The following is a 14,440-nucleotide window of genomic DNA, read 5'->3' as shown; positions in this document are numbered from 1 at the left end:
TCAAGGCCTTGGAAGCGTTGGGGCTTGCAGTACACCACGAGGGGAGCACCGACCACCATCGCTTGGGTTAGGTGTGAAAGAACTGGATCCAGTGGTGGGCAAAAGGGTAGTGTAGTGCTGCTGCACCGGCCCTGCAAACGGGTCCGGCATCAGCTTCACTATTATGCCCATAAAAATTAGCAAGAGGCCTGTGAGATGCTGCCCTGAAAACGGCTTTGTAAACACAAGGTAAGACAGCAGCAGCGTCATCGCCTTCCTTGCTGTTGTCACCTTCTCACCCCCCAAAAAATAAAAATAAAAAAATTTAATTAATTAATTAAAAAATTTGTAAGATTATATCAATACAGCCAAGTGCAAAAATTATTATTTTTTTACTATATAAAAATTCAGTGAGCCGAATTGCCTCCTCGTAGATTTTAAAAGCCTATTTATGCATGCATCAATGTATGCGCACGTACGCCCCCCCCCCCCCACACACACATACTGCACAGCACACATGCTGTATATGCACATGTGTATAAGCACACACATGTGCATATGCAAATATGATGTATATATGCAAAATTGAATGAAAAATGCAACGCACATGCGCGTACCCGTACTAGTACATCTGCATAATTTGTATGGATATGCAGATGTACAAATGTAGACACATAGATTTACACAGGCATGTGTGTATATATGCATTGGTACGAGTGCATGTGCTGCATGCAGATATGTATAAACACACACACAGCGCAGCACAGCACACATGCTGTATATGCACGTGTGTATATGCATATCTGCGCACAGTACATGCACTTGTACCAGTGCATATACACACATGCATGTGTACATCTATGTGTCTACATCTGTACATCTGCATATCCATACAAATTATGCAGATGTACTAGTACGGGTACGCGCATTTTTCATTCAATTTTGCATATATACATCATACTTGCATATGCACATGTGTGTGTGCTTATACACATTGCAAACGCTAGAGAATGCTTGGTAACCATTAGGATCATTACCATTGCGGTTGTTGCAGCACCAAAAATTGCTATGAGAGAGAGCACTGATAGTTGACCTATGAAGGTTGCCATGGCCTCAAAGACGAGCACGACGTACACATACAGGCTCTGTTAGGGATCAAAAACATGGAGATGAGCATGGTTGAGTACTCAGATTTGAGGTAAGCTCAATGAGTTGTGATTATAAGTGTAGGCTTGTCACCTTGGAGCATGCCACCCATGCTCTAAACACCTCTCCTGTCAGGAGCATGGGCAGTATGAGGAAGGGTATCCCAACAGCTGTGGAACAAAATAGCATCTCCATCTGAAAAGGAAGTCGATGAAAGAACGGCTTTGAAAATGCTGGTTGCGTGTGTCCTCAGGTGTGCAGCTCAACTTTCATATAAAAAAGCTTTGAACGAAAGTGTGCAATTTGGAGCATAAAATGGGAATGCAAGAATGTAGTTAGGAAACCTGTGATGTTGCAGGGCTCATGGTGAAGATGGCTTCTTGGAGATTCCCCAAGAAGGAGTCCAGCACAAGGGCACCCGACACCATGGCCACACCGGCCATGCTGAAGTTCGGAGACGTCTGCGCATCTGCGAGTGTGAACACTATCAGACCTGTCACAAGCATCACTGCTGATATGTACTCATACAGCTTGTACTTCCTCCTTAGCCCTGGTATAAATGCCCCCATGATCATTACTGGCAAAACCTGTTTAGGAAACAAGATTATGGTGATTAATAGTGGCACTTTGGAGCTTGTGATCTGAATGTTAAACCTCATGAGATTGTGGCCATATATGCAAATATCCATATATATACTATTTTGAGTATGAATGCAATTACTTTATTAAAGCATGCTCACATCTAGAGAACCCTTCTGTTACACACAAAGAAAGGTTAATACATGCTAGTGATTATGGCATGCTTTGTTTTATAAACATACTGAATATGACGCCATTTACCTAGAGAGCATGTAGCAGTAGTGATTAAGGAATAATTACTCTGATTAGTTGTGTAATTGTACTGCTTTTGGTTTGCACTGTATAGAGCCTGATAATAATTTGAAAGAAGAATTGAGTGTTGTCCTGCTCTTTCCTAGTAGATTATTTCTGTACAACTAAGTGTAATGGGATGTGATTAGTGGACTCTTGGCATGTCACTGACCTTGGTTGATTTGAACATAATTTGGGCGGGGTAGTTCAGAAACATCAAGGAGCCCTTTGTGAGGCCATTGGATCCCATCAAAACCGCGGATAGCTTGACATAGGTCTTCCATGGATTCACCATGTGCTTGGGCCTAAACCCTTGCCAGGTTATGAGCCCCAAATACACAAAGCTCTGGACAAATGTGAAGTACCACCCATAGCTGATCTCGATACAAAACAGAAGGAGAAAAAAAAAACTGCCATTAATGACATCTCCAACAAAATAAACCTCAATTACGTCTCTAATCTATATGATTTGAATGCAGGAAAACACAATGGCAATCTCTAGTTTATGCAAATTGAATCTGAAAATAATTGGGTATCATTATAATTTTATCAGTTCTGGAAATTTTGGCGACAACAAACATTTTGGTGGTACAATTAACTATTTTCTGATCTGCACAAATTCTGATGTCTTTACCTGAAATGGAGTCTGTTGTACACGTACTCCTGCAGGCAATCCAAGGGAGACTTGTGATTGATTGGAGTAATGGGTGTGTGTTTGGTTAGAGATAATGATTGATTATGTGAAAAATTAGGATAGATTTGAAGTGGTATGTTACCTCACAGACCCCATTGACCATGTAGCCAAAGAAGAAGCCACCTCCGCAGATGAAGAGCTGCTGCCATCTGGGTTTACCAGAGAGAGTGATTCCCAACAAGGTGGTGATCGTCTCATGCACCACCCCTGTGGTGGGTGCAGCTGCGGCCTGCTTAATCATGTCTCCGCTCTCTCCCTCAGTGCGGTTCCCAAGGCTGCTCTGCAATGTCAGAAAAGCAGAAAAGCAATTGTAATGGAAAATTGGAGTGTACGTTGGAGCTGAGGCAAATTTGAGCAGCTTTAATCCTGAGACGACGTTGGCAAAACAGCTGGAAAAAGCGAGCACAAATTTGGCCCGCCGATGCTGACGATGAACTAGATTTGGATTCGAGGTGGCATGCACAGAGCATTTGGAGGGGGTCAAACAAGCCTGCTTGTTGGCGGCATGAGAGAAAACCACCTCAGCTTCTTCTCCTTTAAAAAAAAAAAAATAAATTTACACCAAATATTTATAATTAATGTTTTGTTATAAAAAAACCCCTTTTATTTCTGAAATTTGCCAAGATTTTCTGTTCTTGTCTTTTCATTCCATAATCACTAGTAGGGGGCGTTTCAAAAAAAACAAAAATAAATAAATTTGGGCCCATTTCTCAAAGGTAGGAGGAAAGGCCTTTGCTTTCAAGTGGGACGATTCGATTCCTTTCTTCTCAAGAAGAAGATTAAGAATTCTTCTTTGGTTTGTTGCCTCCCGCACAACGCAATGCCACACCCCCCTTTACAAAGCTTTCCAACACGTCCTCCTCGTCTTTCTTTCCTTCACCACCACCATGACTTTGCATGTTGTGTTGTGTTGCCACCACTCTTGGCACCACACACTTTTGGGTACCCTTATCCTTTCCACCACATTTGGATCTACCATACATCTATGGACAATATGGCTTATCATTTGCCTTCCCATGCCACACTCTGATTTTGTAACATGGGACACATAAAGAGCACACACTTTATTATGCCAATCTCTTACTTCCCATTGATCGTTTTAAGAAACACCAAGACTTGTATTGGAAGTCAGTGGCCAAGTTCTTCCTTCACCCCATTGGCACAACTTTCCTATGACTATTCAAGTGAGTAGATAAAAAATGATACGAGAATGAATTTATCTTTTCATTCTTGAAGACTCGAATATCTAGAGAACTCTCATACAAACACAAACCTAACTGCAATGCTTGTATGAATCCAAAATTGAGAAGGTCCACCAACTTGAACCATAACCTTAATGTGAGATGGAGAGCAATGTGAGATGGAGAAGAGGAAGAGGTTGAAGGCGAGCTTCCAAAAGCATGAAATTCTAGCATTGCATAGATTGTTTAACCTTAGCATCCATATAAATATTGGTGACTTTTGGGCATCCATATAAATACCTATGACTTTTGGCCATCCATACCGACTCTCTTGCAAGAAAAACACAATGCCTCCCAAATTGGCGAAACCCTAGCATGGCATGAGTACAAATATCCACACTATCATTATATACAAATTAGCCTCATGGGTGCTTTGGATGTGAACATCTAAGCCCACACTCCAACCCCTTCCCCAGCATTAATTGATCCCCATAATAGGCCCTCTTTAGCCCGCTATGCTTGCCTCAAACAAGCGTCGTTCATGCTTTTAACTTGCGAACGACGATAGCCACTCTCATGCCACTAAGGTATTGACTCTTCTTCGAGACAACTTGTTCTCGATTCATGAGCTCCGAGGGTTGTGAGATAATTGAGGAATTAGCTGGTTTATCTACTTAGGATATGAATTACCTCGTGTTGCAGATAGGAGACTAGAGTAGGTCGTGTAGGATAAGTGCAAGTTAAAGAGAAATATAAGTCAAATTAAAGGTCTAGACAATTACAAATCATCTCAATTCAAATTAAAAGATAAGAGGCGAATTTCAAGGTATAAATGTAGATATGTTGGTGAATATGTTCTTTCAGTAACTCATATGCTTCTTTTTCAAACACATAGGTACATGAACAAGGGGTAGATCTTCATGTAGTGTAATTTTGGCTATTTTCATAAAAAATCACTCAAAACTGGTAATTTTGGGAGATTAAATTATGAAAGTTTTAGCTACAAATGTTCCTTGTAAAATTTCTTAGTGCTCTTTGTAGGGCCTCATAAGATAGCCTTTGGGCTTAAAAGAGCACATATTTTTTCTTCATTGGATAAAGTTGCTGTAAAAAGGACCCAATCATGTGTCATAGGAGACACAATTAAGAGCAATTAATTAAGGGCTTAGTTAAGTGGATTCAAGAACTTAAATAAGCCTAATTAAGTGAATTCAAGAGTTGACCAAGTAAGAAGAACTTGCATGTGATAAAGGGGCTATATAGATCCTTAATTGGGACTTAATCATACACTTAAAATAAGTGTTAATTAAGCACTTGGTTGAGGCCACTAATAAGTCACACCACCATTATTAATTAACATTTATAGCTACCCTTTAAGTAGGTTAAAAAAATTTCCCCATAGTCTAGCTTTAGCAAGCATTCAAGAGCACACCTCAATCAAACAAAAATTAAGCTTCAAATCAACACATTATTAGGCCTTCAAACGAGTGCTTAATCAATGCTTAAGAAACCCCATAGTCTATTTTTACTTAATTCATAATTTATCTCTGATCGATGCAAATCTAAGAGCTTGAGCATATGCTTAACACATGCCTTGAATTTCCTTAACATGTGTCTAATCTAGCCATAATTACCATCTTAATTAGGTACTAATCTGGATGCACTTATTGTCATGTGCCTAATCTAGCCATGTATTTGGATGCACTTATAATGTCATGTGCCTAATCTAGCCATATATTTGGATGCACTTATTGGTATGTAATCCAAATTGGCATTGTGATAATTAGAAACGAAGATAAGCTTAGAAAAGACTTAATCTAAGGTATTAAATGCCTTGGTTAAAGGTTCTAGATTAAGGCATAGAGGTTTACATTCATGCCCAGAGTTTAAAGGTAGTGGTGGTAAAAGGTACAAAAAAATATTATCCTTCGAAAGAAAGGCACACTTTCAAAAGAAAATAGTAGTATGCCCTTCCAATCTCTTCAGACAAAGAATTGGAGGTTCTCGAATGCATGGTATGGTTGCCAAGGTTGGCAACCAACTAGAGGGCCTCTAGAGTTTGTTTTAAGTAGCAAGCCTTGAGGCATCTAGTGTTTGTTTCGAGTAGCAAGCCGCCTTGGGGTTTCCCATTTCAAAATTTGGTTACTTTTTATGGAGATTCTGACTTGTCATGCACCTTGTCTTGTTGTGATTCATTTGTGTTTAGAAAAGAGTTTGAAAACACCTCTTACTAAAGTATTTATACCAACAACTTTTCAATTCTGTTTTCTCTAGCATGAACTGAGTTTGTTTCCCTCTGGTTTTGGAAACTATACCCATGTGTGAGCATGCCCTAATATGAGCCATCAAATGAAAATTTGGGGTTTCCTTTTAAATTTAAGGCCTATTTATACTGAAGGTGGTTTCCTTTTAAATTTAAGGCCTATTTATACTGAAGGTGGTCCATTGCCACCCGCCTATAAGCTAGAAAACACCCCGAGTTCCTAGCCAGGCACCTCAAGATCTCAATAAATATGTTGGCCTAGATTCTCATTCGCGAGTTCCCTTAGGTTTTGAAACCTAGAACTATGTATGAACATGCCCTAGAATGAGCCATCCAACTCAAAATTTGGGTTGCCTTTAAAATTCAAGGGCTCCTTGCACTGAAGGTTGGCCCAATGTCACCTATCCACAAGCTACAAAATGCCTCCAACTGCTAGCGAGGCACCTTTAGTCAGGATCTTATCTTAATAAATATGTCTCCCCCAATTCTTGTGAGTTTTTGAGCTCCCCCCAATCCCATTCAATGTCATCCCCTTGGTTGTGTATTTTTCTCATTCAAATTTTTATTTTCAAGGAACAAATCATATATTTTAGTTGTAATACTATCATTTCCTCTATTTCTAGTAGTAAATCACGTTCAAGAATTACCTTTATTTTTATTGGTTGAGAAAAATATTATTTTTAGAACATTGGTGCCAATAAACACTAGAATTTGAAAGCTAATACACTTTCCACAACGGGGTTTATCCTTAAAAAGAATGGTAGAAAAATAAAACCCTTCAAAATAAAGGATAATTTTTAATAAAAATAGTAGTATGCCCTTCCAATCCATTCACATAGAAATGAAGGTTTAGCATGATCTCTTCAAATAATGAAATTGTGAACTTGGCCTTCAAATCCATTCACATAAAAATAGAATGAAGGTTTAGCATGATCTCTTCAAATGAAATTGTGAACTTGGCCTTCAAATTTCTAAGAGTGACCCTCATGACCCATCCCTAACATTTGTTAACAACACCCATGAAGCATTACCTGCAACATGGGCACTAAACTTCCTCCAGTGTTCATAGAGAACCTATAAAAGTATATGCAATAGACTTCCAATGTTTTTGTTATTTTACCTATGAATTTTATTTTCCTAATTTTAAAAATTTTATAAAATGTAAAGCATTTTATTTAGATGTCAACTAAAAAGCTAAAAATTATTTTTAAAAAACCTTCAAAATTTTAAGGCTCTAAGTTTTATGGTTGATTTTTGTGAACATTAAACCTAATACCCTCCTCTCTTTTAAAAGAAACATAAAGCTTTTAATAAAAGATACACAAGAATCGAAGTAAGAGAACCTTATGTGAAAAAATTAACACTTCTTTGTGTAGACCCAAGGCATTTTCTTTGCAAAAAAGATAGACATATCCTCTTGGAATAAATGAGTGCTTCTCAACAAATAAAAGAGTTCAAGCGGCGTAGAAGAACATTTCCATAAAATGGGAGTTCTCGAAGGGCAAGTTATTTACACACACACACACACACACACACACACACACACACACACACACCCACACACAAAAAGAGAGTATATTATATATATATACACACAAAAAAGAGAGAGTATATATATATATATATATATATATATATATATATATATATATATAGATATATATATATATATATAGTGTATATACATACATATATACTCTCTCTCTCTCTCTCTCTCTCTCTCTCTCTCTCTCTCTCTCTCTCTCTCTCTCTCTCTCTCTCTCTTCTGTATATATATATATATATGTATATATATACACTATATATAGAGGATATATGTATATATATATAAAGAAAAGAGGCTTGGGGTCATGATATTTTCACACTATAAAAATTATTGTATGTGCAAAGCTTGATCTTCTCAACTCACGTTGTGCTACATCTGATGAGATGAAGCCCCTTATCACTATTGTCGTAATGAGTCTCTCCAAACTCTAAAGTCAATGACGTCTTTTTCTTGCCAAAAATATTGAAAACAAGAAGTGAACCCTTACCTTGAATTCTTGGCACCACACGCTTTTAGCTAATCTTCATAATTTATACCCTTATCCTTCGTTTGGACCACATTTTAATTGCACATACATCTATGGATGTATAGGCCCTTTGCCTATGTCATGGTATCCTCTTCACTACCATTTTTTGTTGACAATTCAGTTAGTCAATTACATGCTAGTTAGTCACCCATGTTAGATGTGCAATATGCTTCTCATTTGGTTGTGGTGGATTGCCTGCCCATACCACAACGTGATACTTTGTTACATGGGACATAAAGAGCATGCACTTTCTTATGCAAATCTCTTACTTCCCTAATAAACCCCAAGACTTTTATTGGAAGTTATCGGGCCAAGTTCTTCCTTCATGCCAGTGGCACAACTTTCTTATGATTACTCAAGTAGATAAAAAATGATATGAGAATGAATTTATCTTTTCATTCTTCAAGAATATCTAGAGAATACTCATACAAACACAAAACTAAGTAAATGCTTATATGAATCCAAAATTGGGAAGGCCCCCAATGTGAACTATAACCCTAATGTGAGATGGAGAGGAAGAAGATTCAGGAGAGCTTCCAAAAGCATGAAACTCTAGCATTGCATAGATTGTTCAATCCTAGCATCCATATAAATACTAGTGGCTTTTGGGCATCCATATAAGTACTAGTGGCTTTTGGGCATCCATATAAGTACTAGTGACTTTTGGGCATCCATTAAAAAAGCACTAACTTTTGGGCATTTAGGGTAACTTGGTTGGCCACTATTGTGTCCTTCTGGTTTCTCATGCTACACATCATTGAGTCCATAGGCATAACATCCATAACTCAAAAACCTCATTGGTGAAAAAGCATTCAAACTTAATATGCTAAATGATGATGTGGTGTCATCCCATTGTAGACATAGATTCCATGCTTTTCAATGCTCTAATTATTGAGGTCATAACTTTCTCACCCTTTTTTAGGAAACATCATCGTTGATGACAATGGTCAAAGTTTCCAACTCACATGTTGAGCTTTTAAAGTTACATCTTCCTAAGGACAAATGTTACAAAGTAATTAGGAACCTCAAAGAATAAGATACTATAATTGTTTCACTATTTGTTCCAACATCTAATATAATTCATAATTAGTTTGATTTTTTCAATACCATGTTCTAGTCATTAATGCCAAATATTTTTGATGACCTCCATGTCTCCAGGATTTTCTTTCAGCCTTGACATCACTTATTTCCTTTCAACACTCAAAACAAACATCACACATATCTTATATTGCACTTGTCTACACCTTCATAGTAATTTTTACCCAAATATCTTACTTAGTCTACTAGTATTCTTTGCACGAGTGAAGGTTTGTACGATGGTGGATCAATGCATTGGCATCCATACCTACAATGTAGATTTTTTTATTTGCACTTACTCATGAGAAGAGGGATTGTCGTGGTGTGACAATATGTGTGGCATGCACGAGTGAAGCTTTGTAGTACGATGGTGGATCGATGCATTGGCATCCATACCTACAATGTAGATTTTTTTATTTGCACTTACTCATGAGAAGAGGGATTGTCGTGGTGTGACAATATGTGTGAAGCTTTGTACGATGGTGGATCGATGCATTGGCATCCATACCTATTTGTACTTACTCATGAGAATAGGGATTGTCATGGTGTGACAATATGTGTGGCATATTCACTTGTTGATGGTATGATAACATGTGTGGGATGATCACTTGTTAATGGTTGGAATTTGATTGCAAGTTTGGTTGCTAATGAATACATTCTCCAAACAACCGTTGCTATTATTACAAGGAAACATTTTGGGTGTGCCATTGTCGAGGAGTGTGATTTTGTTTCTTTTATTCTGGTTTTCATTCCATGTATGTGGAGTCTACCATGCCCGATATATGCAGTAGTGACACAAATGTGAAACATATACACATTTGAATGAGCCTTATCGTTTGCATGTGTTTTTGATTGGTAAGGTAACATTCAATTTTATTGATTTGCATAATCTAGCTTGTGCTTTATTTCAAATCGAGATTTTCTTTTTAATTATTTTTTATAGGTTAGGTTTTGATTTGTTATGGGCTAGAAGTTTAATTAGAATAGAAATTTGATTATTTTTTATATGTTAGGTTTTTATTTGCTATGGACTATAAGCTTAATTAGAATAGAAATTTGATAGCTTAATTAGAGGAGGTAAAAGCACTATTGACTTGGTTGTATGAATAGCATGAAAAACTCTAAAAGTTTTTACTTTGATTAGACTAGGAGTTTTTAGTAGGAATCAATCATTTGTCAACCTAGGAAATATGATTTTTTGTTGGTTGATTACAATACGTTATCTAGTTAGGTTAAATTTGGTGAGATTAGGATAAGGATTTTTCTTGATCCAATTAGGTAATTAGGATAGATTGAATTGATTAGAATATAGCTAACCAATTGTTCAAGATAAGGTGTAGCCTTGATTAGATTAGAAATAGGTTAGGCTTGATTAGAGTAGGGTTAGAGTATCAATTAGGATTTAGTGATAACCTTAGGATTAGGTATTGATGCCACCTAGGTTGTATTTATTCGAATTTGCAATTCCAATTATTAGTCAAAAAAGTTATCTATTAAGTTCCAATTAATTCGAACGTATAATTCTGCATAATATCATTAATTTGGTATGATTTGTTTTCAGCTTGACATATTGTACGATACAGTTTATCATATGATAGAATCTATCGTACAATAGAATTCTATTCTACGATAAAATTTCATGATAGCTATTTAAATAATTGGTTTTCTAGTGTGGTCGTGTATTCTTTTCTCTACATTGAGAAGAGAGATAATCCCCAAGGAGGATGAAAATTTGCTTATATGTGTCGAAGAAATTTTGCATTTATAAATAATTTTCTTATAAAAGAGTTAACAATTTTTTTTATGAGAAACATAAATGAACTACTAGGCAATTTTTATACTTTTTGAAAAAAAATCAATCATTACTTGGATACTTTATTGATTTTTTTTTTGCTCTTTATGTAAATAAGAGAAAATTCTATTATAATATTTAATAAAGTAAGAAATTTTTTTATTTTAGAAAGAAAATTAGATTATATATCAAAAAGAAAAAAATGAAGAAGATAATGTATAACTTTATCAATCTAAATAATCTCATGCTATTGTTCATTTTTTATTTATAAAAATATATTTATGAAAGAAAGGTAGAAGTAACATGAAACTTTAAAAGAATAGTTATAAAAAGTATATATATTATTTTTTATCTAAATTTTTTAAAATTTTACTATGTATATTTATAATATTTTTGTTATGATTTAAAAATATTGTTAACAATATTTCTTAATAGTACTTTTAATCTTTATAATATTGTGATGACTTTAAAAAGTATGAATTAAAATATAGTTTTAGATTTTTGAAGTCATTTATACTTTATGTTGTAAATAATATATGTGTTTTAGATTTTTGAAATAGTTTATACTTTATGTTGTAAATAGTAGATGTGTTTTCCATGCAGTAACCATGTATCGAGGAGTGGAGTGGAATTACGTTATCAAAATACATAAAATTACAACAACTTCTAAGTTGTACTGTAAATCTCATAATCACGATTTTATTGGTGTTGCAACTCATTTTAAAGAACTTTTATGTGGCATTGGTGTAAATGTGGATAAATTTTCAAATCCATCATATAAATTTTAAAATAATATTTTTTAATTTCATTAAGGAGCATGAAGGTTGGCCCTCAAAAAAAAACTTATGTGTTTCGTCTTCTTACAATGACGATGCATCAAGACTATTTGTGATTGAAGTGAATGTAGGTAATATAAGTGCAGGTTCTCAGTCTCAATCCAATGCCCAACCGAACAGGCCATATACAATACAATGTGATACTACCAATAGATTTGTAAAACAAAGCAATTTAAAAGATGGCTTTGACAAACAAAATAATTTATGGTTACATTTAAAGTGGACACAAGCATTTGTAACATATGGAATTCCTTTTAGTATGATACATAATCCCATCTTCCAAGATGCCTTATTGTCCACAGCAAGACCATGGCTCACACTCTCTTGCTATAATAAAGTGAGAACTAAATATTTAAATAAAGTTCGAGATCAAGTGGAGAAAACTTCGAAACGTCAAGCATTTGATTATGTACCATCATATGGATGCAACATTGCTACTATTGATGGCTGGACTAATAGCCAATGTAACCCATTGATAAATGTTATGTGGACTTATCCATGTGACACTGTGTTTTTGGAGACAATTGATACTTCTCTACGAAAGAAGACTACTTTGTATATTAAAAAGTATATGAGCATTCTATTGCAAAATTAGGTGGGCCCAAAAATACAATAGCTATTATATCAGATAATGCATCAAACTATAAGCTACCAAGTCAAAACATGATGATAAAAAACCCTAAAATTACTCGAGTTCTATAATGTGTGCCCAGTGGCATTTCATGCAGATAATGTAAAAACACCAATAAAAAATAACCACAATGCAATCTCAAAAAGTGTAGCAAGTGAAGATGAATATGAGTACGAGTGTTGCAATCAAAATGTAGTGACATGGAAGAGGTTGATGATCTTGTGCCAATCCTTGTAGACGAATGATCTTTGCATATTTGTAGGCGACGGGTGGATCAAGTTTTGCCTGTAGATAGTTTTAGATGTTATGAGAGATTTCCTCAAAGTAGAAGTATTGTAATGTTTGGTGTTTTGCTTTGCACGATGCATGTTAATAAATGGACGTCATGCTTATAGTTACAATGAGGTTCTGCACAATAAATGTTTGATTCTTAAATCACATTAATATAAATCTCATTTGCAAAAAGGATTCATGCATAATGCCAACAACGAAATGGTTTACATCTCATTCATGAGCCGGGAGTTTAACAACTAGAAAGTGATACTCATATTCTTCTTTCATTGGTGGGGGATGGGTTGGGTTACACCTTCAATTTGTCTTGGTTTGGGTTAGCTTTTGAAGGTTCAACGAGAGGCTGAGAAGGGCCCACGTCGTCTTGTCGAGTGAAATCCAAGTTCTCTCCCAAGAAAGCTTCCAAATCTGCGCGTGAAAGAAACTCAAAGCGCTGCCTCTTTTTACAACCTTACAACTTTCAAGCACAATATATGGTTTGTCAAAATTATCTTCTGCATTTTTTTTTTTTTGGCCTCTCCAGCGCAATGATCCCCTTGTCTACATCAAATCTACACCATGTTTACAAGTGTAGCCCCTTGGTTCGCCAATTGTACCATTCTTTCTTGCTAGTGTTCATTGGCTTGTCATTCTACTCAACCTTTCTTTTGAGCACATCGTGCTAAAAAAACATCCTATCGGACCAAATACATTAGAAGTTACTTGTTATTTCGCATTGACTTCTCTTCTTCAGTAAAGCATAGCAATACTTTAGCAAGTCCACTACTGTGTTGGCAATACATAAACTTGAGAGGAGTAGTCTCCTTGCATGTGCTAGTTCTATGAAAAAGTGTTTTGTGAGAAACCTTCTTTTAGGACATAGCTCGTTGTTGTGACACTCCTCCAATGTCAAGGGAGGTAAAGCGATACATTCGTCGGGGACCATCAAATAAATCGTGTGGTGACTGTCTCCCAAGATTTCCTCAACGATTCATTTGGCCTCATTGTGACCAATACAATCATCTTGATTTTGTTGGTTAGCCGCTATACGATCTACAAATGTCAATTCCAAATTGTTATGTTCTCATGTTAACATAATAATATACAATAACTTCAAATTACTTATGAATCTTCAATATTACCATATCACTTATGAATCTTCAAAATTACCATATCACTTTTATGAATCTTCATATCACAAAGACAAAGACAATATAGCTTATCATATAACAACAAAGATAGCACCCACATCGTAACAAGAAAGATAATACATCTTTTGAATACAAATCTAGGTTCCATTTCATAAAGATAGAATTTTCATATAGATCATAAATTTTTACAATTACTCATCTCGTTTAGGAACAAGACCAAAAGTTGTACATCTAGATATTTGATATCTAGATGCTTGTATTAAAGCTTGTAAAAACTCATCAGAGTCGGCATGTTTATTCCGATCCTCATCCATGTCTAGGTTGGTTACTTTTTCAATATGAGACAAATTTTCGACCAAGACAAAACAAAGAAGTCTCTTGACTTTATAGCCAATGGAGTAAAAACCTTGATGATAATGAAAAGGAGGGGACAATGTGCCAAAGCATTTGGCAGTGCATGCCTAAATTTGGTTCGATA

General features: G+C 35.7%; 1 protein-coding gene across 1 annotated transcript; it reads right to left on the bottom strand.

Annotated features, from left to right (window-relative positions):
* On the bottom strand, positions 1 to 3,155 carry LOC147616768 (UDP-galactose/UDP-glucose transporter 4-like). The gene is made up of 7 exons (XM_086777140.1): positions 2,772 to 3,155; positions 2,630 to 2,658; positions 2,168 to 2,369; positions 1,470 to 1,712; positions 1,219 to 1,320; positions 1,017 to 1,124; positions 1 to 270 (listed from the first exon to the last, which is right to left on the bottom strand). Exons 1-7 carry the CDS (start codon positions 2,928 to 2,930, stop codon positions 1 to 3), a joined length of 1,113 nt encoding a protein of 370 aa, XP_086633266.1. The 5' UTR covers positions 2,931 to 3,155.
* Between the last annotated feature and the right edge of the window lie 11,285 nt (positions 3,156 to 14,440).

The sequence above is a fragment of the Cibotium barometz genome, chromosome 38 (assembly GCF_041138505.1).
Source record: "Cibotium barometz isolate CiBa-2024 chromosome 38, ASM4113850v1, whole genome shotgun sequence".
Classification (NCBI taxonomy): domain Eukaryota; kingdom Viridiplantae; phylum Streptophyta; class Polypodiopsida; order Cyatheales; family Cibotiaceae; genus Cibotium; species Cibotium barometz.
This window is presented reverse-complemented; position numbering and strand designations above follow the sequence as displayed.

Bases quoted from the DNA above. Each gene is read 5' to 3' on its own strand.
- LOC147616768 (XM_086777140.1), bottom strand. From the start codon at position 2,930: ATGATTAAGCAGGCCGCAGCTGCACCCACCACAGGGGTGGTGCATGAG. The intron at 2,659-2,771 runs GTAACATACCAC...GATTGCCTGCAG, and splicing joins TGGTCAATGGGGTCTGTGAG to GAGTACGTGTACAACAGACT. The intron at 271-1,016 runs GTAATGATCCTA...GGGGGTGAGAAG, and splicing joins GTGCTGCAACAACCGCAATG to GTGACAACAGCAAGGAAGGC.